A 24,949-nucleotide genomic window follows, 5' to 3' on the forward strand; every position below is an offset into this window, starting at 1 on the left:
AGATAGGAAAAAGAGTGGAAAATATAGAAGAACGAGAAATAATTGTAGAAATGGAAGTAGAGGACTTAAAAGAGAAATTAGAAGAATCTAATAAACAAGTTAAAGAGGAACATGAGCTGTTAGCTCAGAAGATAGATATAATGGAAAACTATAATAGAAGAAATAATATAAAGATAGTGGGCCTTAAGGAAGATGAAGAAGGCAAGAATATGAGAGAATTTATAAAAGATTGGATCCCCAGGGTCTTAGGAAGACCAGAATTACAGGAAGAAATGGAAATAGAGAGGGCACATAGAACATTAGCCCCAAAACCACAACCGCAGCAAAAACCAAGATCCATTTTAGTAAAATTCTTAAGATATACAACAAGAAAAAATATATTGGAGAAAGCAATGAAGAAAATAAGAGAAGACAAAAAGCCACTGGAAAACAAAGGTCAAAAAATTTCTTTCTATCCAGACATAAGTTTTGAACTCCTGAAGAAGAGGAAGGAGTTCAATACAGCAAAAACGATCCTATGGAAAAAAGGATATAAATTTATGTTAAAGTACCCAGCGGTACTTAAAATAGTTATTCCAGGGCAACAAAACAGACTATTCTCGGATCCAGAGGAAGCACGAAAATTTGCTGAACAACTACAAAACAAGCAGAGAGATGAAGACATGTAATGAGAGTAAAAATGACCACGAACTATATGTATGTGTGTATATGGGTATATTTGTGTATATAAATATATATATATATATATATATATATTTATATATATAGTGTGTGTATGTGTGTGTATACATGAATGTATCCGTATTTAGAGGAAAATATATAGCGTATAGATAAGAATTAATAAGGGAGGGAAAGGGAATTGAGGGAATAAGGAGGGAATTAAAAGAGTGACCTTTGTTACATATGAAAATTTAAATCTTTTCCGGGGGGGGGTGCTGGGTAGGGAGGAGTTACGGTCACTGCAAAATCAGTTGACATTTGCGAGTGAATTCGCAAATCCAAATGGAGAGGGGAGATGTGGTTGCCCGACAAGGGATAAAGGGCAACTCAGGAGGGGGAGGGGAGAGTGGGGTTAAAGAAGTTTTAAATAGGAGAATAAGGAAAATGTTTGATGTTTTAGAAAGGTTGTCTTATAAAGTGTTCAAAACAAGAAAGCAGAAATGGATAAGAAGGAAAGGTGATGATGGAGAAACAGAAAGGGAAGAAAAACAAAGTATGAAATGGCTACGCTGAACTATATGACTTTAAATATAAACGGAATACATAACCAAATCAAAAGGAAGAAACTGCTAAATTTACTGAAAAAAGAAAAAATGGATATAGCATTTGTGCAAGAAACACATTTAACTGAATTGGAGCACAAGAAATTAAAGAGAGATTGGGTAGGACATGTAACAGCAGCGTCGTATAATTCAAAAGCAAGAGGAGTAGCTATATTAATTAGTAAAAATGTGCCAATAGATCCAGCAGGGAGATATGTAATGATAAAATGTCAGATATATTCGGAGTTTTGGAATCTACTCAATGTATATTCACCTAACGAAGAAGATCAAAAGTTTATGCAAGATATTTTTTTCAAGATAGCAGATACGCAAGGGAACATATTAATAGGAGGGGATTTCAACCTTAATTTGGATTTAAATATGGATAAAACTGGGAAAAAAATTAACAGAAAGAACAAAGTAACCAAATTTATAATTAAATCGATGCAAGAAATGCAACTTTTGGATATATGGAGGAAACAACACCCAAACGAAAAGGAATATTCATATTATTCGGGTAGACATAAAACATACTCAAGAATAGATTTATTCCTGTTATCAGCTCATATGCAAGATAGAGTAAGAAAAACAGAATATAAAGCTAGAATATTATCGGACCATTCACCCTTGATATTGACAATAGAGTTAGAGGACATCCCTCCAAGAATGTATAGATGGAGATTAAACTCCATGCGACTTAAAAGGCAGGATTTTAGAGAATTAATTGAAAGACAAATTAAAATGTATTTTGAAATAAATATGGAATCAGTGAAAGATAAGTTTATACTATGGGATGCAATGAAAGCGTTCATTAGAGGGCAAATAATAAGTTATGTAACCAAGATGAAGAAGGACTATAATCAGGAAACAGAGCAGTTGGAAAGGGAAATAGTAAATATAGAAAAAGAATTAGCAATGAAGGAAGATACAACTAAAACAAGAGAATTGGCAGATAAAAAAAAAAAATATGAAGCACTACAAACATATAAGGTGGAGAAGAATATAATGAAGACAAAACAGAAATATTATGAACTAGGGGAAAAAACGCACAAAATTCTAGCATGGCAGCTTAAGACAGAACAGTATTGGCATCAAGGAAAAAAGACAAACAAATCTCATATAATCCAACGGAGATCAATGAAAACTTTAGAGAATTCTATAAACAATTATACCAAACTGAAAACGAAGGGAAAGAAGGCAAAATAGATGAATTTTTAACTAAAATTGAACTACCAAAATTACAAATAGAGGAACAAAATAAATTAACAGAACCATTTGAAATAGTAGAAATACAAGAGAAAATTAAAAAATTACCAAATAATAAAACACCAGGAGAGGATGGATTCCCAAAAGAATTCTATAAAACATTTAAAGATTTATTAATTCCTCCCCTCCTGGAAGTAATCAACTAGATTGACAAAACACAAAGCTTACCAGATTCATGTAAAACAGCAATAATTACAGTAATACTAAAGCAAGGGAAAGATCCACTTGCACCAGTGTCATATAGACCAATATCATTACTTAACATAGATTATAAGATAATAAGATAATAACGAAACTATTAGGAAACAGATTAGCAGAGTATGTACCTAAAATGGTAAATCTAGACCAAACTGGATTTATTAAAAAAAGACGCACAACAGACAATATTTGTAAATTTATTAACTTAATTCATGCAGTAGAAGGGAGTAAAGCGCCAACAGTAGCAGTTGCTTTAGACGCAGAGAAGGCCTTTGACAGAGTAGAATGGAATTATTTATTCGAAGTATTGCAAAAATTCAGTTTACCATAGAAGTATATTAATTGGATTAAAGCATTATAAAAGGAGCCATTGGCAAAAGTGACAGTAAATGGATATATATCTAAGCAATTTAACTTAAGCAGATCAACAAGGCAGGGATGCCCACCATCACCCTTATTGTTCGCGTTAGCTATAGAACCACTAGGAGAATTGATAAGAACAGAAAATAATATAAAAGGGATAAAAATAAAAGACAAGAAATATAAAATCAGTTTATTTGCGGATGATGTTATAGTATACTTAACAGAACCAGAACTATCAATAAAAGAATTATATAAGAAATTGAAGGAATATGGAGAAGTGTCGGGTTACAAGATTAATGTAAATAAAAGTGAAGCAATGCCAATGAATAATGCGGATTTCTCAAAATTTAAGAAGGAATCACCATTCAGATGGCAAATGCAAGCAATAAGATACCTAGGTATACAAATAAATAAAAATCTTGGCCATCTATATAAACTCAATTATTATCCACTAATGAAAAAATTACAGGGCGATTTAGAGCATTGGAAAGATTTACCATTAACACTAAAAGGAAGGATAAACTGTATTAAAATGAACATTTTCCCAAGGATACAATACCTATTTCAGGCTTTGCCAATACACTTGACGGAGAAATTCTTCAAGGAGTTAAAGAAAATAATAAGGAAATTTTTATGGAAAGGGGGGAAACCGAGGGTAGCACTAGATAAATTAACAGAATGGTATAAACAAGGAGGCCTACAACTGCCAAACTTTAAAAATTATTATAGAGCCGCACAATTAAGATACCTGTCAGATTTTTACCAAACAAGGGAAAAGCCAGATTGGGCTAGATTAGAACGAGATAAAATATGGGAAAAGATACCTGAACACATATTATATAAATGGGATGAAAAATTGGTACAACGTAGGAGTTCTCCAGTATTATATCATCTGCTCAATATTTGGAAGAAGATTCATGTGGAAAGGAATAAAACAAATTACCAATTACCAAAACTAACATTTTTTTTTAATTTTTTATTTTTCACACCATAAATCACATTAACCATGATACACATTTTTTTCCTTTTCACACATATACAATGTCATTTTCTACCCCCCCCCCTCCCTCCTCACCTCCCACCCTCCCCACCTCCCCCCTCCCGTCCATTTAAGGTATAAAATCTAGGATACATTAAACCAGTCAGACAATGTTGTCATTCAATAAAAATACACCAGAAATTCCACTGAGTCCATTTTTACATTTCATTTTCCTTCCGTTAACTTAGGTAGTGATTGTCCCCGGTAGGTTTTCGCTATTGTATTTAATGTAAGGCTCCCATATTTGTTCGAATATTTCAATATTATTTCTTAAACTATATGTAATTTTTTCTAATGGAATACATTTATTCATTTCTATATACCATTGTTGTATTTTCAGATTATCTTCCAGTTTCCAGGTTGACATAATACATTTTTTTGCTACGGCTAGAGCTATCTTAACAAATCTTTTTTGTGCATCCTCCAAATCAATTCCAAATTCTTTGTTTTTTATGTTACTTAGGAGAAAGATCTCTGGATTCTTCAGTATATTGTTTTCTGTTATTTTATTTAATATCTGATTGAGATCTTCCCAAAATTTTTCTACTTTTTCACATGTCCAGATTGCATGAATTGTTGTTCCCATTTCTTTTTTACATCGAAAACATCTATCAGATACTGTTGAGTCCCATTTATTTAACTTTTGAGGTGTAATGTATAGTCTGTGTATCCAGTTATATTGTATCATAAGTAACCTCGTATTTATTGTATTTCTCATCGTTCCAGAGCATAACTTCTCCCATGTTTCCTTTTTTATCTTTATATTTAAATCCTGTTCCCATTTTTGTTTAGTTTTACCATTTGTTTCCTCATTCTCCTTTTCTTGCAGTTTAATATACATATTTGTTATAAATCTTTTGATTATCATTGTATCTGTAATCACATATTCAAAGTTACTTCCCTCTGGCAAACTCAAACTGCTTCCTAATTTATCCTTCAAGTAGGATCTCAATTGGTAATATGCCAGTGCTGTATCTTGAGTTATATTGTATTTATCTTTCATTTGTTCAAAGGATAATAATCTATTTCCTGAAAAACAATTTTCTATTCTTTTAATCCCTTTTTTCTCCCATTCTCTAAAGGAAAGGTTATCCATTGTAAAAGGGAGTAACTTGTTTTGCATCAATATTAGTTTTGGTAATTGATAATTTGTTTTATTTCTTTCTGCATGAATCTTCTTCCAAATATTGAGTAGATGATGTAATACTGGAGAACTTCTATGTTGTACCAATTTTTCATCCCATTTATATAATATGCGTTCAGGTATCTTTTCCCCTATTTTATCTAATTCTAATCTAGTCCAATCTGGCTTTTCCCTTGTTTGATAAAAATCTGATAGGTATCTTAATTGTGAGGCTCTATAATAATTTTTAAAGTTTGGCAGTTGTAAGCCTCCTTGTTTATACCATTCTGTTAATTTATCTAGTGCTATCCTCGGTTTCCCCCCTTTCCATAAAAATTTCCTTATTATTTTCTTTAACTCCTTGAAGAATTTCTCTGTCAGTTGTATTGGCAATGCCTGAAATAGTTATAATATCCTTGGAAAAATGTTCATTTTAATACAGTTTATCCTTCTTATTAGTGTTAATGGTAAATCTTTCCAATGCTCTAAATCATCCTGTAATTTTTTCATTAGTGGATAATAATTGAGTTTATATAGTTGGCCGAGATTTTTGTTTATTTGTACACCTAGGTATCTTATTGCTTTCATTTGCCATCTAAATGGTGATTCTTTCTTAAATTTTGAGAAATCCGCATCATTCATAGGCATTGCTTCACTTTTATTTACGTTGATCTTGTAACCCGACACTTCTCCATATTCCTTCAATTTCTTATATAATTCTTTTATTGATAGATCTGGTTCTGTTAAGTATACTATAACATCATCCGCAAATAAACTGATTTTATATTTCTTGTCTTTTATTTTTATCCCTTTTATATTATTTTCTGTTCTTATCAATTCTGCTAGTGGTTCTATAGCTAACGCAAACAATAAAGGTGATAGTGGGCATCCCTGTCGTGTTGACCTGCTTAAGTTAAATTGCTTTGATACATGTCCATTTACTGTCACTTTCGCTAATGGTCCCTTATATAATGCTTTAATCCAATTAATATACTTCTCTGGTAAACTGAATTTTTGCAATACTTTGAACAAATAATTCCATTCTACTCTGTCAAAGGCCTTCTCTGCGTCTAAAGCAACTGCTACTGTTGGTGCTTTATTGCCTTCTACTGCATGAATTAAGTTAATAAATTTACAAATATTGTCTGTTGTGCGTCTTTTTTTGATAAATTCAGTTTGGTCTAGATTTACCATTTTCGGTACATACTCTGTTTGCTAATAATTTAGCTATTATCTTATAATCTGTGTTAAGTAAAGATATTGGTCTATATGACGCTGGTGTGAGTGGATCTTTCCCTTGCTTTAGTATTACTGTAATTATTGCTGTTTTACATGAATCTGGTAAGCTTTGCGTTTTATCAATCTGGTTGATTACTTCCAGGACGGGCGGAATTAATAAGTCTTTAAATGTTTTATAGAATTCTATTGGGAATCCATCCTCTCCTGGTGTCTTATTATTTGGTAATTTTTTTATTATCTCTTGTATTTCTACTATTCCAAATGGCTCTGTTAATTTATTTTGTTCCTCTATTTGTAGTTTTGGTAGTTCAATTTTAGTTAGAAATTCATCTATTTTCCCTTCTTTCCTTTCGTTTTCAGTTCGGTATAATTGTTCATAGAATTCTCTAAAGTTTTCCTTAATTTCTTTTGGATTATATGTAATTTGTTTATCTTTTTTCCTTGATGCCAATACCATTTTCTTAGCTTGTTCTGTCTTAAGCTGCCATGCTAGGATTTTGTGTGTTTTTTTCACCTAGTTCATAATATTTCTGTTTTGTCTTCATTATATTTTTCTCCACCTTATATGTTTGTAGTGTTTCATATTTTATTTTTTTATCCGCCAATTCTCTTCTTTTAGTTATAACTTCCTTCATTACTAATTCTTTTTCTATATTTACTATTTCCCTTTCCAAATGCTCTGTTTCCTGATTATAGTCCTTCTTCATCTTGGTTACATAACTTATTATTTGCCCTCTAATGAATGCTTTCATTGCATCCCATAGTATAAACTTATCTTCCACTGATTCCGTATTTATTTCAAAATACATTTTAATTTGTTTTTCAATAAATTCTCTAAAATCCTGCCTTTTAAGTAACATGGGGTTTAATCTCAATCTATACATTCTTGGAGGGATGTCCTCTAACTTTACTGTCAATATTAAGGGTGAATGGTCCGATAGTATTCTAGCTTTATATTCTGTTTTTTTAACTCTATCTTGCATACGAACTGATAACAAAAATAGGTCTATTCTTGAGTATGTTTTATGTCTAGCCGAGTAATATGAATATTCCTTTTCCTTTGGGTGTTGTTTCCTCCATATATCCAAAAGTTGCATTTCTTCCATCGATTTAATTATAAATTTGGTTACTTTGTTCTTTCTGTTAATTTTTTTCCCAGTTTTGTCCATATTTGAATCCAAATTAAGGTTGAAATCCCCTCCTATTAATATGTTCCCTTGCGTATCTGCTATCTTCAAAAAGATATCTTGCATAAACTTTTGATCTTCTTCGTTAGGTGAATATACATTGAGTAGATTCCAAAACTCTGAATATAACTGACATTTTATCATTACATATCTCCCTGCTGGATCTATTGGCACATTTTTACTAATTAATATAGCTACTCCTCTTGCTTTTGAATTATACGATGCTGCTGTTACGTCTCCTACCCAATCTCTCTTTAATTTCTTATGCTCCAATTCAGTTAAATGTGTTTCTTGCACAAATGCTATATTAATTTTTTCTTTTTTCAGTAAATTTAGCAGTTTCTTCCTTTTAATTTGGTTATGTATTCCATTAATATTTAAAGTCATATAGTTCAACGTAGCCATTTTATACTTTGTTTATCTTCCCTTTCCGTTTCTCCATCATTACCTTTCCTTCTTATCCATTTCTGTTTTCTTATTTTGAATCCTTTATAAGACAACATTCCTAAAACATCAAACATTTTCCTTATTCTCCTATTTAAAACTCCTTTAGCCCCAATCCCCCCTTCCCCTCCTGAGTTGTCCTTTATCCCTTGTCGGACAACCACATCTCCCCTCTCCATTTGGATTTGCGAATTCACTCGCAAGCGTCAGCTGATTTTGCAGTGACCGTAACACCCCCCCACCCAGCCCCCCCAGAAAAGATTTCACTTTTCATATGTGACAAAGGTCACTCTTTTAATTCCCTCCTTATTCCCTCTATTCCTTTTCCTTCCCTTATTAATTCTTGTCTATACTATCTATATTTTCCTCTAAATACGGATACATTCATGTATGCACATTATATATATATACACACATATACCTCTTTACCCACATACATATAAATCGTGGTCATTTTTACTCTTATTACATGTCTTCATCTCTCTGTTTGTTTTGTAGTTGTTCTGCAAATTTCCTTGCTTCCTCTGGATCCGAGAATAGTTTTTTTCCATAAGATCGTTTTCGATGTTTTGAACTCCTTCCTCTTCTTCAGGAGTTCAAAACTTATGTCCTTTTAGTTCGCAGTCTTTTGTACTCTCGTTACACGTCCTCATCTCTCAGTCTATTTTGTAATTGTTCTGCAAATTTTCGCGCTTCCTCTGGATCCAAGAATAGTCTGTTTTGTTGTCCTGGAATAAATATTTTCAATACCGCTGGATGCTTTAGTATAAATTTATACCCTTTCTTCCATAAAATCGCCTTTGCTGTATTGAACTCCTTTCTCTTCTTCAGGAGTTCAGAACTTATATCTGGATAAATGAAGATTTTTTGCCCTTTGTACTCCAGTGGCTTATTGTCCTCTCTTACTTTTTCCATTGTTTTCTCCAGTACCTTTTCTCTTGTAGTATATCTTAGGAATTTTACTAAAACAGATCTTGGCTTTTGTTGTGATTGTGGTTTAAAGGCCAATGCTCAATGTGCCCTTTCTATTTCCATTTCTTGCTGTAGTTCTGGACATCCTAGGATCCTAGGGATCCAATCTTTTATAAACTCTCTCATATTCTTGCCTTCTTCATCTTCCTTAAGGCCCACTATCTTTATGTTATTTCTTCTGTTATAATTTTCCATTATATCTATTTTCTGAGCTAACAGTTCTTGTATCTCTTTAACTTTTTTATTAGATTCCTCTAATTTCTTTTTTAAGTCCTCTACCTCCATTTCTACTGCTGCTTCTCGTTCTTGAACCTTGTCCATTCTTTTTCCCATTTCTGATAAGGTCATATCTATTTTATTCATTTTCTCTTCTGTATTGTTTATTCTTCTTCTTAAATCATTAAATTCTAGCGCTTGCCATTCTTTAAATGACTCCATGTATTCTTTAATAAGAGAAAGTATATCCTTTATCTTGCAAATTTCTTCTTCTATTTCACTGTACTCTTCCTCTTCCTCTTTCTCTGGGTTGGCCATCTGTTGTTTCTTTGTTGCCCTTTTCTTCTCTTCTTTCTTGTTTTCGTTGTCTTCTATGTTCTCCTCTTGCTGCAGATGTTCTGCAGCTGTCATTGCCGGCTGTGGAGATCGACTCCCCAGCTGGTCACCCCTCCCGTCGGTGTGTTTTTTTTCATGCGCGGTTGCGCACTTTTACTCGGCTCAGCGAGCCATTTTTGTAGTCCACTTTCTACCAACCTGAGGGAGCGGGTTTCTCTCTCCACCGCGGGCCTCTTCCAACAGGTAAGGCCTTTTCCTTCATCTTCCGTTGTCTTCTCTTCCTCTCTTCTTACCGTTGGTTTCGACTTTTCTTTTTTCGTCGCCATCTTCTTTCCACCTTTATATTCACTTTACTTTGATTTTTATTTTTGTGCCTTTGTGTTTTGCTTTGTTTTTTCTGAATTTTCTGGAGAGGGCTGGAGTTTACCGTCCGGCCACTACTCCATCACGTGACTCCCCCCAAAACTAATATTGACGCAAAATCAGTTACTCCCTTTTACAATACATAACCTTTCCTTTAGAGAATGGGAGAAAAAAGGGATCAAAAGAATAGAAAATTGTTTTTCAGGAAATAGATTATTATCCTTTGAACAAATGAAAGATAAATACAATATAACTCAAGATACAGTGCTGGCATATTACCAATTGAGATCCTACTTGAAGGACAAATTAGGAAGCAGTCTGAGGTTACCAGAGGGAAGTAACTTTGAATATGTGATTACAGATACAATGATAATCAAAAGATTTATAACAAATATGTATATTAAACTGCAAGAAAAGGAGAATGAGGAAACAAATGGTAAAACTAAACAAAAATGGGAACAAGATTTAAATATAAAGATAAAAAAGGAAACATGAGAGAAGTTATGTTCTGGAACGATGAGAAATACAATAAATACGAGGTTACGTATGATACAATATAACTGGATACACAGGCTATACATTACACCTCAAAAGTTAAATGAATGGGACCCAACAGTATCTGACAGATGTTTTTGTTGTAAAAAAGAAATGGGAACAACAATTCATGCAATCTGGACATGTGAGAAAGTAGAAAAATTTTGGGAAGATCTAAACCAGATATTAAATAAAATTACAGAAAACAATATACCAAAAAACCCAGAGATCTTCCTCCTCAGTAACATAAAAAACAAAGAATTTGGAATTGATTTGGATGGTGCACAAAAAAGATTTGTTAAGATAGCTCTAGCCGTAGCAAAAAAATGTATTATGTCAACCTGGAAATTGGAAGATAATTTGAAAATACAACAATGGTATATAGAAATGAATAAATGTATTCCATTAGAAAAAATAACATATAGTTTAAGAAATAATATTGAAATATTTGAACAAATATGGGAGCCATATATGAAACACAATAGAGAAAATCTACCGGGGACATTCACCACCTAAATTAATGAAAGGAGAAGAAAATGAAAAGAATTGACTCAGTGGAATTTCTTGTTTATTTTCATTGAATGACAACATTGTTTGACTGGTTAATGTATCTTAGATTTTGTACTTTAAATGGATGGGGGGGGAGGTAGGGAGGGTGGGATGGGAGGAGGAAGGGGGGGGAGAAAATGACACTGTATATATTTGAAAAGGAAAATGCATGTATCATGGTCAATGTGATTTATGGTGTGAAAAATAAAAAATAAAAAAAAAACCAAAAAATCTTTAAATGAATGGGAGGGGAGGTGAGGGAGGGAGGGAGGGGAGGAGGGAAGTGGGGGGAGAAAACGACACTGTCTATATTTAAGAAGGAAAATGTATGTATCTTGATCAATATGGTTTATAGTGTTAAAAATTTAAAAAAAAAGGTGACAAACGGCATAGAGGGTCACCCGGCCATGTCACCTGTTGCCTGCGTGGATCCCTCAGCCACTGAGCCCCTCGCTGATCCGCCACCGTGGACACTGTGTAAGGTTATCTCTTCTTCTTCTCCTCAATGCGGGGTGGGGGGCGGGGTTCCTCCTGTTTTTGGTGCCCCTGGAATCTGCAACCACTCAGGCGGGTGCTGAGCGCAAGCATCGCCATCTTGAGCACAGACTCCACATTGCAGGATTTTACTTACAAACAACGTCAGCTCCTTAAACAGACTGTTTAAAGCCTGTATGGAGTCGCCAGCATTAGGTCTGGCGATTGAATCCTTTAAGCAGTGCTGTTACTCTGCTCTCCACTCTCCTGGGTCAACACCAGCAGCAGTACTGCCATTACAGTTGCAAGACTAGAAAAAAAAACAATAATAAGCGCATCAAGCGCTTTAGGGAACAGACAGGTAAGTGGAACTGAGACCAGGACCAGATAAACCCTATTCGGTTAAGTGGTGGAGTAGGCCTGATAGGCCGGATGGCCAACTCCTGACTCCATTTCTCAAGCTCTTATGTTGATGGCTGGCTCAGATTACCCAATGAAACATCAGCTTACCTCTCAGCTGATGCATTGTCATTAATGAAGAACCAGTGAGAATCAGGCAGGGGTGGATCAGAGGAAGGGAGAGGGTCACATGGTGCAGCCTCCAAGAATGTAATTGGAGAATCCCAGTGCCAACGAAGGGAGATCACCGCAGTGGGACAAAGTGGTGTTTGGGGGTAGGAAGGATAGGAGGTGACCCGTTCCTGTCACTGGTGGAACCCAGATTACCGTGGTAGGACATGGTGGTGTATGAGGTGGGACGTGGATCACTGTGATAGGATGTGGGAACCTGGGGCTGAGCCACGGAAACCTGCACTGCTGTGCGAAGGTCTGGTTTCCACTGTAGAGAAACACAATGGGGGGGGGGATATTTCAGTCAGGGGAATGGACACCTCTGCAGCGAAGGCAAGGGGCTTCGAAGACTCTGCATCCTTCTTTCTGGAGTTAGAGAAGATTTAACAGTTATGGGCCATGAAGGCACTAAAGCCAGAGGTGGGATGAGGAGGGAGGTTTTACTGAGGGATTATGAGGAGCTCTGATCATTATCTGTGACCAGATAGGAGAGAAATAGCTCTGTCTGGGCCCCTGCAATCACTCACTTGCCTCTCAGTAGCCTGAGAAAGATCCCATATCCCATCCACCTTCATATTCTGCACAGGCCCAACACCACCACCTCCTTGACACCAATCTATCTTTCATTGCTCTCACTACTCTCTCTATCCTCCTCCTTGTGAATACCAACCTCCTCGCTGCCCTCACTACCCTCCTCTTCGTGAATACCAACCTCACCCTCACTGCCCTCACTCCTTGTGAATAGCAATCTCCCCCTCACTGCCCTCCATATCCTCCTCCTCGTGAATATCAAATAAAGAGCTGACGTAGTACCTTGCCCACTTCCTATAACACCTCATTCCAGAAACTCCACCTCCATGTTACAAACATACCCCTCAGATCTTCAAATTTCTCCCCGCATGGAGATTTCTTCTCCCTTTGTGGCCTCTAGTTCTAGACTCTCCTGCCCTGGGAAAACTGTTGTGACCATTGTATCCTATCACATATTGGTGAACCTCTTTTGCCCTGTCTCTATTGTCACCACATTCTCCCTGCAGTGTGATGAACGCAACTGCTTAAGTACTTCACATGTGGTCTAACCAATGTTTAGCACAACTTCATTGTGCTGTCCAAACTCTTGTACTCAATACCCTGGCGCACAAAATATCCCTTTCACCATCAATTTACAAAGACCTCTCCAATGTTTGGGACAAAGACACTTTTTTCCTTTATTTGTTCCTGTGCTCCACAGTTTCAAATTTGTAATTGAACAAGTCACAAGTAATTAAAATACACATTCCAGATTTTATTCAAGGTTATTTGAATACATTTTGGTTTGACCATGTAGAAATTACAGCACTTTTTATACATCATCCCCTCATTTCAGGGCACCATGTTTAGTGACACTTCACTTCACAGGTGTTTGTGAGTACTTGGGTATGTTTAATTGCTTTATTGGTGCAGGTATAAGAGAGCAAGGCTTGTTTCTAAGATTTTGATCATGTTTGGAGACTGTAGTTGCCATTTATCAATAAGAGGTTCAGAGTTGTGTCAATGAAAGTCAGATAAGCCATTATGAGGCTAAAAAACAAGAATAAAACAGTAAGAGACATTGTCCAACTTAGGATTACCAAAATCATCAGCTTGGAACATCATTAAGAAGAAAAAGCATTTTGGTGATCTCAGTGATCGCAAAGGACAGGTGTTCCAAGGAAGACCTCCACTGCTGACGACAGAAGAATTCTCGTCATAATGAAGAAACATCCCCAAATATATGTCCAACAGATCAGAAACACTCTTCAGGGGGCAAGTGTGGGATGTGTCAATGACTACTTCTTGAACATGTGCCTCAAACATTATGGAGGGCACTGTATATCATCATTTTAAGGGAGCTATGGTCTATCAATTCTCCAACAGCCCTACCACTTACTCGCTATGTCCTACCAGAATTTGATCTCACAAAATATATCTGCTTACACTTGTCTGGATTAAATTCCATCTGCCACCATCCTACTCAACTTTCCAACAGATCAATCCCTGATGCATCCTTAGACATCTTTCAGTCTCCATGACTCCACCAATCTTTGTGTTGCCTGCATATCTTTATATACTACAAAGGTCTCAGCACTGATCACCATACACCACTTGTTACAGATTTCCTGTCAGAAAACCATCTCTCTGCCACTACCCATTTAGGCTGGCAATTTAGGCTGAAGTTTGTCACCATGTCTCGGATCCCTGTGGCTTCACCTTCTGGATCAGCCAACAATGCGGGACTTAGTCAAAAACTAATGTCCATGATGGTGTTGATGAAGTGTCTTGAAAGGCTGGTGATGAAGCAAATCAACTCCTGTAGGAGCGGCGATGCGATCTGTTCCAATTCACCTGTGTGGGGTCCAAATCCATATATCTCTCATGGTTGCTGTGCAGGTTGATAGGACAGTTAAGAAGGCCTATGGGATGCTAGACTTCATTAGTCAGAGGATTGAGTTCAAAAGTAAAGACGTTATGTTGGAACTCTAAAAATCTCCGGTAAGACCACACTTGGAGTATTGGTTCAGTTCTGGTCACCTCATTATAGAAAGGATGTGGAAACTATGGAGAGCGTGCAGAAGAGATTGATCAGGTTGTTGCCTGGACTAGAAAATAAATCTTATGAGTCAAGGTTAGCAGAGCTGGGACTTTTCACTTTGGAGCATAGAAGGATGAGAGGAGACTTAATAGAGGTCTACAAGATTATGAGAGGCATAGATAAGGCCTTTTTCCCAGGCCAGGAACAGTAAACACCAGAGGACATATGTACAGAGTGAAAGGAGGAAGGTTTCGGGGAAACATTAGGAGTAAGTATTTTACATAGAGATTTGTGGGTGCCTCGAATGCCTTGCCAGGGATGGTGGTGGAGGCTGGAACATTAGAGGCATTTAAGAGACTTGGGCACATGGATGAAAGAAAAATAGAGGGTTATGAGGTAGAGAAGGTCTAGTATTTTCTTTGAGAAATATATAAGTTGGCACAACATTGAAGGCTGAGGGGCCTGTACTGTGCTGTTGTGTTCTATGTTCTAAACCAATGGTTTTCAAACTTTTTCTTCCCACTTACATACCACCTTAAGTAATCTCTTACTAATCATGGAGCACCTATGGCATTGGGATTACTTAAGGTGGTATGTGAGTGAAAAGAAAAGGTTTGAAAACCATTGTTCCAAACCTCTCAAAAGTCCATGAAACCAGGTCTACACCTCTGCTTTCATCAATTTTCTACCATTATATCCTGAAAGAAATGGTTGTGATTTTTGCGACATGACCTTCTGAGTCAGTCCACACCTTCCTAATGAATGTAAATTCTGTCTGTCTCTGTGGTCGGCTGGATAAATATTCCAAGACAGATCAGTAGGAGTTGTTCAAACAGTTGGCCCACAACACTCAGGAGGAAATTCCCAACTAGAAAGAGGGATTCCACAAGGGAGTGGCTCGCAGTGTGGAACAGGAGAGATCCAAGATAACATTACATTGAAAAGCAGGGCATACAAAGTGGCAGAGGCTTTTGGGAGGCCAGTAGGCTGGGAAGTATTAGAATCCAGCAATGAAAGACTTAAAAAGTTTATCAGAAGGGAGAAAATTAATTTTGAGAACATCTCTTCACTGACAACCCACACAGGCGCACCTCAAGGATGTATGCTTAGTCCACCACTCTACTCGCTCTACACCCATGACTGTGTGGCCAGACACAATTCAAATGCCATCTACAAATTTGCTGATGACACCATAGTTGTTGGCAGAATCACAGACAGCAATGAGGAAGCGTACAGGAAGGAGATAGATCAGCTTATTGGCTGGTGACACAACAACCACCTTGCACTCAACATTAGTAAAACTATGGAGCTGATTGTGGACTTCAGGAGGAAGACACACACCAACCTTTATCAATGGGTCAGTAGGGGAAAGGGTTAAGAACTTCAAATTCCTGGGTATCAACATCTCTTAAGATCTATCGTGGGCCTCTATGTTGATGCATTCACAAAGAAAGCTTGACAGTGGTGATATTTTGAGGAGATTTGGTAGGTCACCAAAGACTCTTGCAAATTTCTACAGGTGTACCGTGAAGAGCATTCTGACTGGTGCATCGCTGTCTGGTACGGAGGTGCCAATGCACAGGATAGGAACAGGCTACAGTGAGTTGTGAACTCAGCCAGCACCATCATGGGCAACAATCTCCATTTTATCAAGGACATCTTCAAGAGTCAGTGTTTAAAAAAAGGCTCCAAAGGTAACCTAGGAAATTATAGTATGGTGAGCTTGACATCAGTAGTAGGTAAATTATTGGAAGGTCTTCTAAGAGATTAGATATACAAATATTTGGATAGCCAGTGACTGATTAGGGGTAGTCAACATGGTTTTGTGCATGGTAGGCCATGTTTAATCAATCTTATAGCTTTTCATGGTGGTTACCAGGAAAGTTGATGAAGGAAAGGCTGTGGATATTGTCTACATGAGAGTTAGGAAGGTTTAGATGCTAGGTATTCATGGTGAGGTAGTAAAATGAATTTGACAATGGCTGGATAGGAAAAGCCAGAGAGTAATGGCAGAAGATTGCTTCTTAGGCTGGAGGCCTGTGCTACTGGTGTGCCTCAGGGATCAGTGCTGGGACCGTTGTTTGTCATCTATATCAATGATCTGGATGATAATGTGGTAAATTGGATCAGCAAGTTTGCAGATTACACAAAGATTGGAGGTGTTTTGACATCAGGGAAAGTTTTCAAAGCTTGCAGATGAATCTGGACCAGCTAGAAAAATGGACTGAAAAATGGCAGATGGAATTAAATGCAGACAAGTGTGAGGTGTTGCATTTTGGAAGGACAAACCAAGAAAGATCATACATGGTAAATGGTAGGTGTTATGAGCCCAGAGGACCCCAAAACTCAGCAGCAATAGCTATTCTCCATGACAAATGGTTACCCAACCAAAAGTTGCCTTTAATTATCTCCAAACATGAAAACAGAATCACACTTTAACTTAACTCTATCAACTTACTTAACCCAACCCAACCCCCTTTCTAATTCTAAGCACACATTTATGTAATGTGTGCGTAAGTTCAGAAAAGTTATTTGGTTCACAGACCAATCTCACCTCTCACCCCTCCAAGTTTCACTGGTTGCAAGCAACTCCTATTCAACATTTATAAAGTTCACCAGGCTTTGGTGCTTGAAAGGTAAATGGTTACCGCTCAGGAAGGTTCTTGTCAGTTTTCAGAGAGAGATTTGTTGATCCTTTTTAATCAGCCACTTCAGTGTTTTGCTGATGAAACTTTCCCCTTCAGGGTTCTCCAGATGATAACCTCTTTCTTTCAGGTCAGCACAGAGTGCCTTTTTGTTTCTCTTATTCCAAGTAAAACATTAGTCAGCCAGTCCTCTCCTCTTGCATGAACCACAAGGGCTTTGACCAGGCCATCTTACAACTGAGCTTTCCATAAGCTTGCCAGCTTTTGTCCTGTTCCAGTCCCAGCTCCTGTCTGCTGGCTGTAACACTGTAATGATCTCTGTCTATTGTTATAAAATTCTCTGTTTTTCATGTTATTGCTACACATTTCTTCGCTGCTGCCATTGCTATACTCAAAAATTTTATTTGATATTTATCCAACTTCAATTTCATATCTTCTTCATATATATTACAAAGTACAAATATTCTCAGATCATTTTGTATTTTTATCTTCATAATTTAATTTATCATAATAATATACTCAATCCTTCCAGAATTCTTCCACTTTTACACAAGACCAGATTGAATGTAAAAAAAAGTCCCTATTACCTTATTACATTGAAAACATTTATCAGAGTGATTGGGATTAAGACCATTTAATTTATAAGGAATATAATAAAATTGATGTAAAACATTGTAATAATATCTAGCATTAATCATATTTGTAACACTCTCTTGACACAATCTTGACCATATTTCTTCTTGAATTTGAATATATATCCACCTTTGTTTAGATTTATATAAATCCTTCTTCCCCATAGTATCTTGCAATTTTATACACATTGTGGTAATAAATTTCTCAATAAATGTATCTGTAATTAAATATTCAAATTGGCTTTACTCCGGAAGTCTTAAATTCATACCTAATTTCCTTTTAAAATATGATTTAAGTTGATAATATATTTCTCCTTCAATTGATCAAAAGTCAAAAAAAGATGCTAAAAAGCAATATTGTATCCTTGGAAAAATGTTCATCTTAATACAATTACATGCCTTATTAAAGTTCTTTGTAAATCTTCCCATCTTTTTAAATCATCCTCTATCTTTATTAATAGTGGTAACTAATTTAATTTAAATAAATTCTCTAAATTTCTATCGATTTTTATTCCTAACTATTTAATTGCTTTTTTTTCCCATTTGAACTGTCATTTTTTTTTACTTTGTGTATAGTCCATATCAACCATAGACATCACTTCACTTTTATCAACATTAACTTTATAACCAGATACTAAGCCATATTCTGCTAATCTTACATTTAATTTATTCAATTATATATCTGGCTTTGTTAAATAAACTATATCATCATCTGCAAATAAACTGATTTTATGTTCTTCATTATCTATCTCAAAACCTTTAATTTCTTTATTCTTCTAATTGTTTCCACCAAAGGTGTTCTATAACCAATGCAAATAAAAATGGTGACAATGGACATCCTTGTCAAGATGATCTTTCTAATAAAAAAGGGTTTGATATTTGTCTATTTGTAACTACTTTAGCTTTTGGTTGATTATATAATGCTCTTATCCAATTTATAAAAGTATTTGGAATTCCAAATGTATTTCATACTCTAAATATAAAAATCCCATTCTAAACTATCAAAATTTTCTGCGTTAATGCAACTGCTACTGCTGGCTTCTTTTTTTTCTGTGCTACACTTAATAGACTGATAAATTTAACTATATTGCCTACAGATCATCTATTTTTAATAAAACCAGTCTGATCCATATTTATCCATTTTGGTAAATATTTAGCTAATCGATTAATTAGTAACAGATACAATTTTATAATCTGTATTCAATAATGATATTGGTCTAAAAGAAGCCTGTAAAAGATCTTTTCCTTTTTTTGGAATAACTTTAATGCTATTTTAAAGGATTCTGGTAAGTCATTTTCATGACTTTCTAGTCATTTTCTTTCATTTGATCTAATACACCCATTAATACAGGAATTAATAATTCCTTAAATTATTTATAAAACTCTGGGGGGGGGGGGAACTATCTTCTCCCGGGGCTTTATTGTTTTGTAATGACATCAAAATCTTATAAATTTATATCTCAGAAAAAGAATTAGATAACTCTAATTTTTCATCTGTATTTAACATAGGTAATTTAACCTGTTGTGAATATTCCTCTTATTTTTTCCATCTTTCAGTGATTGATATAGTTTATTATAAAAATTCTTAAAATTATAATTTATTTCCTGCATCTTTTAATTGACTTAACCAGTTTCTTTCTTCGCTGCAATCATTGTTCTGGAAACATGTTCAGTTTTTAACTGCTTGCTAATACTTTATGAGCTCTTTCACCTAATTTGTACTTCTGCTTGTTCCTATAGTTTCCTTTCTACCCTATAGGTTTGTATTGTATTAAGTCTCAATTTCTTTGATTCCAATAATATTTTTTTCTCATCATTTTTTTGCATATGTAATTCCTTCTCTAATTTCAATATTTTTCCAACTGGTCTTTCATATGTTCTTTCTTTATTTTAGAAGTATAACTTATTATTTGACCTCTTAAATATGCCTTCATAGTGTCCCATATTATAAACTTATTTGTTGCTGAGTTCCCTTTGGTTCCTAAAAAAACTTTATCTGTTGTCTCATAAAATCACAAGTCTTTCCTCTGTAATAATATTGCATTGGATCTCCATCTATAACCTATATTTTGTTCTTCCTCCAATTAATTTAAAAAAAATGTATTTAATACATCACAATGTACCAAATCAATAAAAATATATACACAGATCCAGTATTTACATGTACACAGTGACATTTTCTATTTTCACCCCAACCCCCCCCCTCCCTCTCCACTCCCCAATTAACTATAGAACAAGAAAGAAACCAAACAAACAGTAAAACATAATCTGTATCCCTGTCCCTGTGTGGCTTCAGCAGAGAGTCCTATACAACTGTATCACCGCATGGTTTGGAAGCTGTACCACCTTGGACCGCAAGACCCTGCAGATAGTGAAGTCAGCAGAAAAGACCATTCTTCCTCGCATGGAGGACATTAGATGCAAGGTGGAAACCATTGATCATTGTGAAAGATGCCACACATCCTGCATACAAACTGTTCTCCTTTCTGCCATCTGACAAGGGGTACCATGGCACTCAGGCCTTTACATCCAGAGTGGGACACTGCTTTTTCCCCCAAGCCATCAGGCTCCTGCCCTCCCAGTACAGATGTGGATAAGTGTACCGTGGACTTTCAGTGTATACGTCTTTAGTACCTTAATATTTTAGTGTGTTGACTATTTTCCTAACTTACAGCTAAGTAAATATGGTTCATGGTCCTGGAGAGACGCTACCTTGTCCCACGGTGCGAGCATGACATGAACGATAAAATTGATTTGACAACATTGGGCAGATGACCGGGCGGTGACGTCAGACAAACGGTGACGTCAGGGTGGACCGCGCCGCCATGTTGGCGGAGTGAGGATTCGGGCGGGAGCGGCACAGTAGCAGAGTGTCCGTTCGCTTCTCCCTCAGGCCCACCCCCGGCTCCGGTGTACTTTATATAACCCCTCCCCCCCAAATCGCCGGTAAGGGTTTCGGGAACGCGGCTCTTTGCGGCCGGCTGCCCAACCAAATCTCTCTCCCCAGCTTTGGCGGCTAGGCCGCAGGCATCAACCGGAGCCGCCTGGGCCTGCCCTACCGCCGCTACCTCTCCCGGGGGCCACCGCCCCGCTCACGGCCGGTGTTCTGTTCACGTGTGAATGCGGGGATGACCCCTACTCCTCCCCCATCTCCACCCCTCACCTCGGGAGGGGCGCCGGCAGTGAACAAAGGGCCTGAGGCCGCTGCAAGAGGGGCGAGCCGGGCGCTCCCAGGTCCCTCCACGCCGACCCTATTCCCCACCCTGGGCTCTTGCGTCGGAGGACCTAACACCTCGCCTTTTATTGTCCTTTCCCCTAATAGTGCACGGGGCAGGGTTTGTTGTTCAGGCTTCAGCATGTTTGTCTCATAATCTGCAGGTATTTAAGTGGTTTCATTTTTGTGGACGCTGCATACTTTGGAAAAGGCGACAGAAAAGATGAAAAAAGGGGATTGTGTTACCTGGTATGAATCCCTTTCAGTGTCTTTCCCCGTGATGGATCATAGCGCCATCAGAGTAGGTTCAGTTAATTTACTTCTGTGTGGGACAAATTGGATGCTAAATTTGTTGAATTTAAAAAAAAACACTGTGGCAAGGAGTTAGAAGCAGATAATGTTGAATAGAGGGACAAATGATGCATCTCAATTGGTCTGCTTTGTGATTTAGTCTGACTTTATCAATTTGGAACAATTTGTATATAATGTCACTTTTTAATTTAGAATCTTGTAACAAAATGAACGTCAGCATTGCTTGATAAACTTTGTATTTTGGCTTACAACCTTGTCTATAGCAGTTTTGCTTAATTTTTTTGTTTAGTCTTTGTTAGATAGTATTATAAAAATGGCATATTGATTTTATTTGTGCTATCTCAAACTTGAGACCTTTAAAACCCACATTCTTAAGCTTGTGACTGAGTTGTTAGATTCTTCTATTTGGCTTTGTTTTACTATTTTTAGAATATTTCCTGCACGAAAAGGAATTTTGTATCTTAATATGCTGTGGAGCTTGTTATCGTAATTCAGTTAAGGACCCAAAGTGTTGTAGTGGTTGTCTTTGCACCACTTACTACAACTGCTGTTCAGATCTGTCATTGTCAGAAATTTAGTGCAGAGTTGGCAAATTCACACTTGAACAGAAATCATTAGTGGTGATCGCAAGTGCTGTTGGGTACTGCAATTCCAGCTCAGACTGAACACCTAGAGGGTGAGTCTCAGCTTTTGGGTTTGTGAAAGGTTGCTGTGGGTTCAGGTGCACAATTAAAACTGATTAGTTTATAATCAGTGTGGTGTTTGGTTGTGAATTGGGATAAATATCTTAAAGTAGTTTTTGTGCTGAGTTTATACCTTTAGGAGAAAAAGGTGTACAGTTGACCTATAATTGGAGCCTCACTAAAAGCTTTATCATTTGAAGTCTATAATAGCTGCTGGAAAATCCTAACTGTTGTAATTTGATCACTTGGTTAGGTGTAACTGGTTGCATCTCAACTTCATTTGGAACCATATACAAGGGGCAGGAATTATTGTTTTTCTAACCTGTGTACCACAGTTCTTGATCACTTTTGTTCTTCAGGTTAGCCTGCATCAATGCTGTATTTCTTTGGTAGGATATTTCCTGACATTTTTTGGTTCTGGACTGCTGTGTATATCCATTGGACATCAGGAGTTAATCAAATGCATGACAAAGATATTTAATTTGTGCCTATGGCTGCATCAGTGATTAATCTCTGAGTAGGATTAGTACTTGAAGTCAAATATTATACAGACATTAATTTGATAACTTGGTTGTTAAACAAAAAAATGTGCAGATGTACATAATTGCTGGAGAAACTCAGCAGGTCATCCAGCATCCATAGAAAGCAAGGGTTGATGGCTGAATAGCCTTGATTTAAAATTTGATTTTAGTCCAGAATGAAGCATTTAATTGTAGATTTGTGCTAAGGTTGAGAGCATTTGCATATTTAAATTTCAGTCAAGTTGAAAGGTTAAGCATGATGCAATAGCTTGAACGATAACTCGTATCTAGATGTAGGTAATTGCTTTCTGCTAACTTGGATGAAGCTGAGTGACCCAATCTGCTAACTTGTTGGTGAGTTTGAATTCATACCAGAAACTACCCTTAAATTAATTGCAATGGGATTTCAAGTTGGCTTCTGTATCATTTGCAAATTCTCAAAGATGTGTAAATATCAAAGAAATGTTGGTAACTTAATGCTTAACTAGTAAGACTTGAATACATTGAGCAACAAATTGCTAGTTTTAAGAAGAATGATTAAATCAAATTGCATGTAAATCAGATTTACTGGATTATGGAAGATTTAACCATTGTTTCAAAGAACTTCATTTCAGTTTTGCATTTCAACTACAAACATGTTTTATTTGTTATGGGTTCCATTGGAGAAATCTACTCTGCAAATGGTATGCAGGAAAGGAAATTTGTTTAGGCTTGATGTGCTTGCTTATGGAATTAGAAGTTGCACAGTTAAGTTTTTAAATCATTGTGGGTTCTGAAAGCAGATGGTATTAGCGGAAACGTGCATTCTTTTGAAAGATGTATTGTTTGAGAATCTGGACAGCATTTCAATATCTAAGTGACCCATTTTGTCTGAAAGTGTGGCAATCAGTTTCGTTTTGGGCTTACGGTTGTATGATGGTTATGTTACAGAGAGATTCTGCAATCCTTGTTTCCTGGTCCAGGTGCAGGTTGGGAAATCCCTGTCATTTTTCTTCTGTTGAGATGTTCCCACTGGAATTTTAGGAATGTATGAATCCTTGTATGTTCATGATTTGCCATTTTATTTTAGCAAGTTATTTCATTAGTCACTGTGTCCATAAAATGGATGTGTTCAATTTTTGGATGAATGTTTGATGTAAATTTTCACATTGCATTTGCTAATGGTTTTAATTGTTAAAGTGATGTGATTATTATTGGGCAGAGTGATTTGTGTGAATTGTTTGGAATTCTGTTGTAAATTTATTCTTCCCATCCAGCTTCTTTTTTAGGAGTGTAATCCTGACCACGTGAATTATTTTGGTCCATTTCTGCTTTCTAAATTGCTGGCAAGTGGCTTTGAAAGCTAGAGGAGGTATGTGCTGTACTATTTAGACTGACTCACTTTGATATGGTTATATAATGTACTAATTCAGGAGTACACTGTTAATTACAGTTGATGCACGCTCTATGCTTTGTAATGAAAGAAAAATGCTACAAATGTAATGTTTCAACAAACAGGGTCTCTAGTTTTCAGTTCACTCAATCATGACGTACATTCTTCAGGAAACAAAAGTGCCTTGTACTTTAAGAGCACTTAATGCCAAATGGAGCATTTCATGCTGGGAATTTGAGATTCTAAACTACATTGTGTTAAGTGCCTGAAACATCTCAGGAATTGAGCTTTCATCATTTTCCCAACAGTTTTGAAAACTTTACATATTAGCAGCCTGATAATGTGAGGGATCTCTGCCATTTATTTTAACATCTAAATGTTAATTTCTTATGCATTAAATACTTGTCAAAGTCATGTTACATTTGATAGTTTTGTTTTTCCTTTCAAATAATATAAAAATAGTTTTTATGGATAGGAAATGTTTGAACTCGTAAGCTACGATGTCCAACTACACAGGTCTCCTTCATTCTATCACCCTGCCTGCACCTCTCCCTGTAATGAGGCCATCAAAATCCTGCTAATCCTATCCTTTAGTGTTAACTCCTGTACCTGACAAATATATTTGTCTAAGGCTTTAACTGTTTGTCTGGGAAAAGGCTAAATTTCAAAACTATTTACTGATGGGTGAATGTTTAATTGAAGGGAATGGCTGCTTTAAATTACTTAAACTTGCAAGTAGAACACACAAGATCCATGCAGTTTTAAGTTTGTTAATATGTCTGGCACATGAAAAATAAGCATCTTAAAACTGATTTTAGATATTTTTTAGCCTTCTTACCAACATCACTGCCCATTCATAGTCACAGGAATATAGAACACTTAAG

General features: G+C 36.3%; 1 protein-coding gene and 1 long non-coding RNA gene across 6 annotated transcripts in view; one reads left to right on the plus strand and one right to left on the minus strand.

Annotated features, from left to right (window-relative positions):
- LOC138735898 (uncharacterized) overlaps positions 1 to 21,094 on the minus strand; it is a 31,172-nt gene extending 10,078 nt beyond the window's left edge. The window contains exon 1 of the long non-coding RNA XR_011339990.1: positions 20,636 to 21,094. This is a non-coding gene — a long non-coding RNA (uncharacterized lncRNA). The remainder of the gene's footprint in view (positions 1 to 20,635) is intronic.
- LOC138735896 (copine-1-like) overlaps positions 20,820 to 24,949 on the plus strand; it is an 85,181-nt gene continuing 81,051 nt past the window's right edge. For 3 of the 5 annotated variants that reach the window (XM_069884503.1, XM_069884502.1, XM_069884510.1), the window contains exon 1: positions 21,400 to 21,478. In XM_069884503.1, the coding sequence (XP_069740604.1) occupies positions 21,401 to 21,478 (78 nt within the window). In that variant the 5' untranslated portion in view covers position 21,400. Of the gene's footprint in view, positions 20,910 to 21,399; positions 21,479 to 23,955; positions 24,045 to 24,949 lie in introns of those variants that run through there. The other 2 variants (XM_069884508.1, XM_069884505.1) reach the window with 2 other exon arrangements.

This window comes from Narcine bancroftii, chromosome 6, assembly GCF_036971445.1.
Source record: "Narcine bancroftii isolate sNarBan1 chromosome 6, sNarBan1.hap1, whole genome shotgun sequence".
NCBI lineage: Eukaryota > Metazoa > Chordata > Chondrichthyes > Torpediniformes > Narcinidae > Narcine > Narcine bancroftii.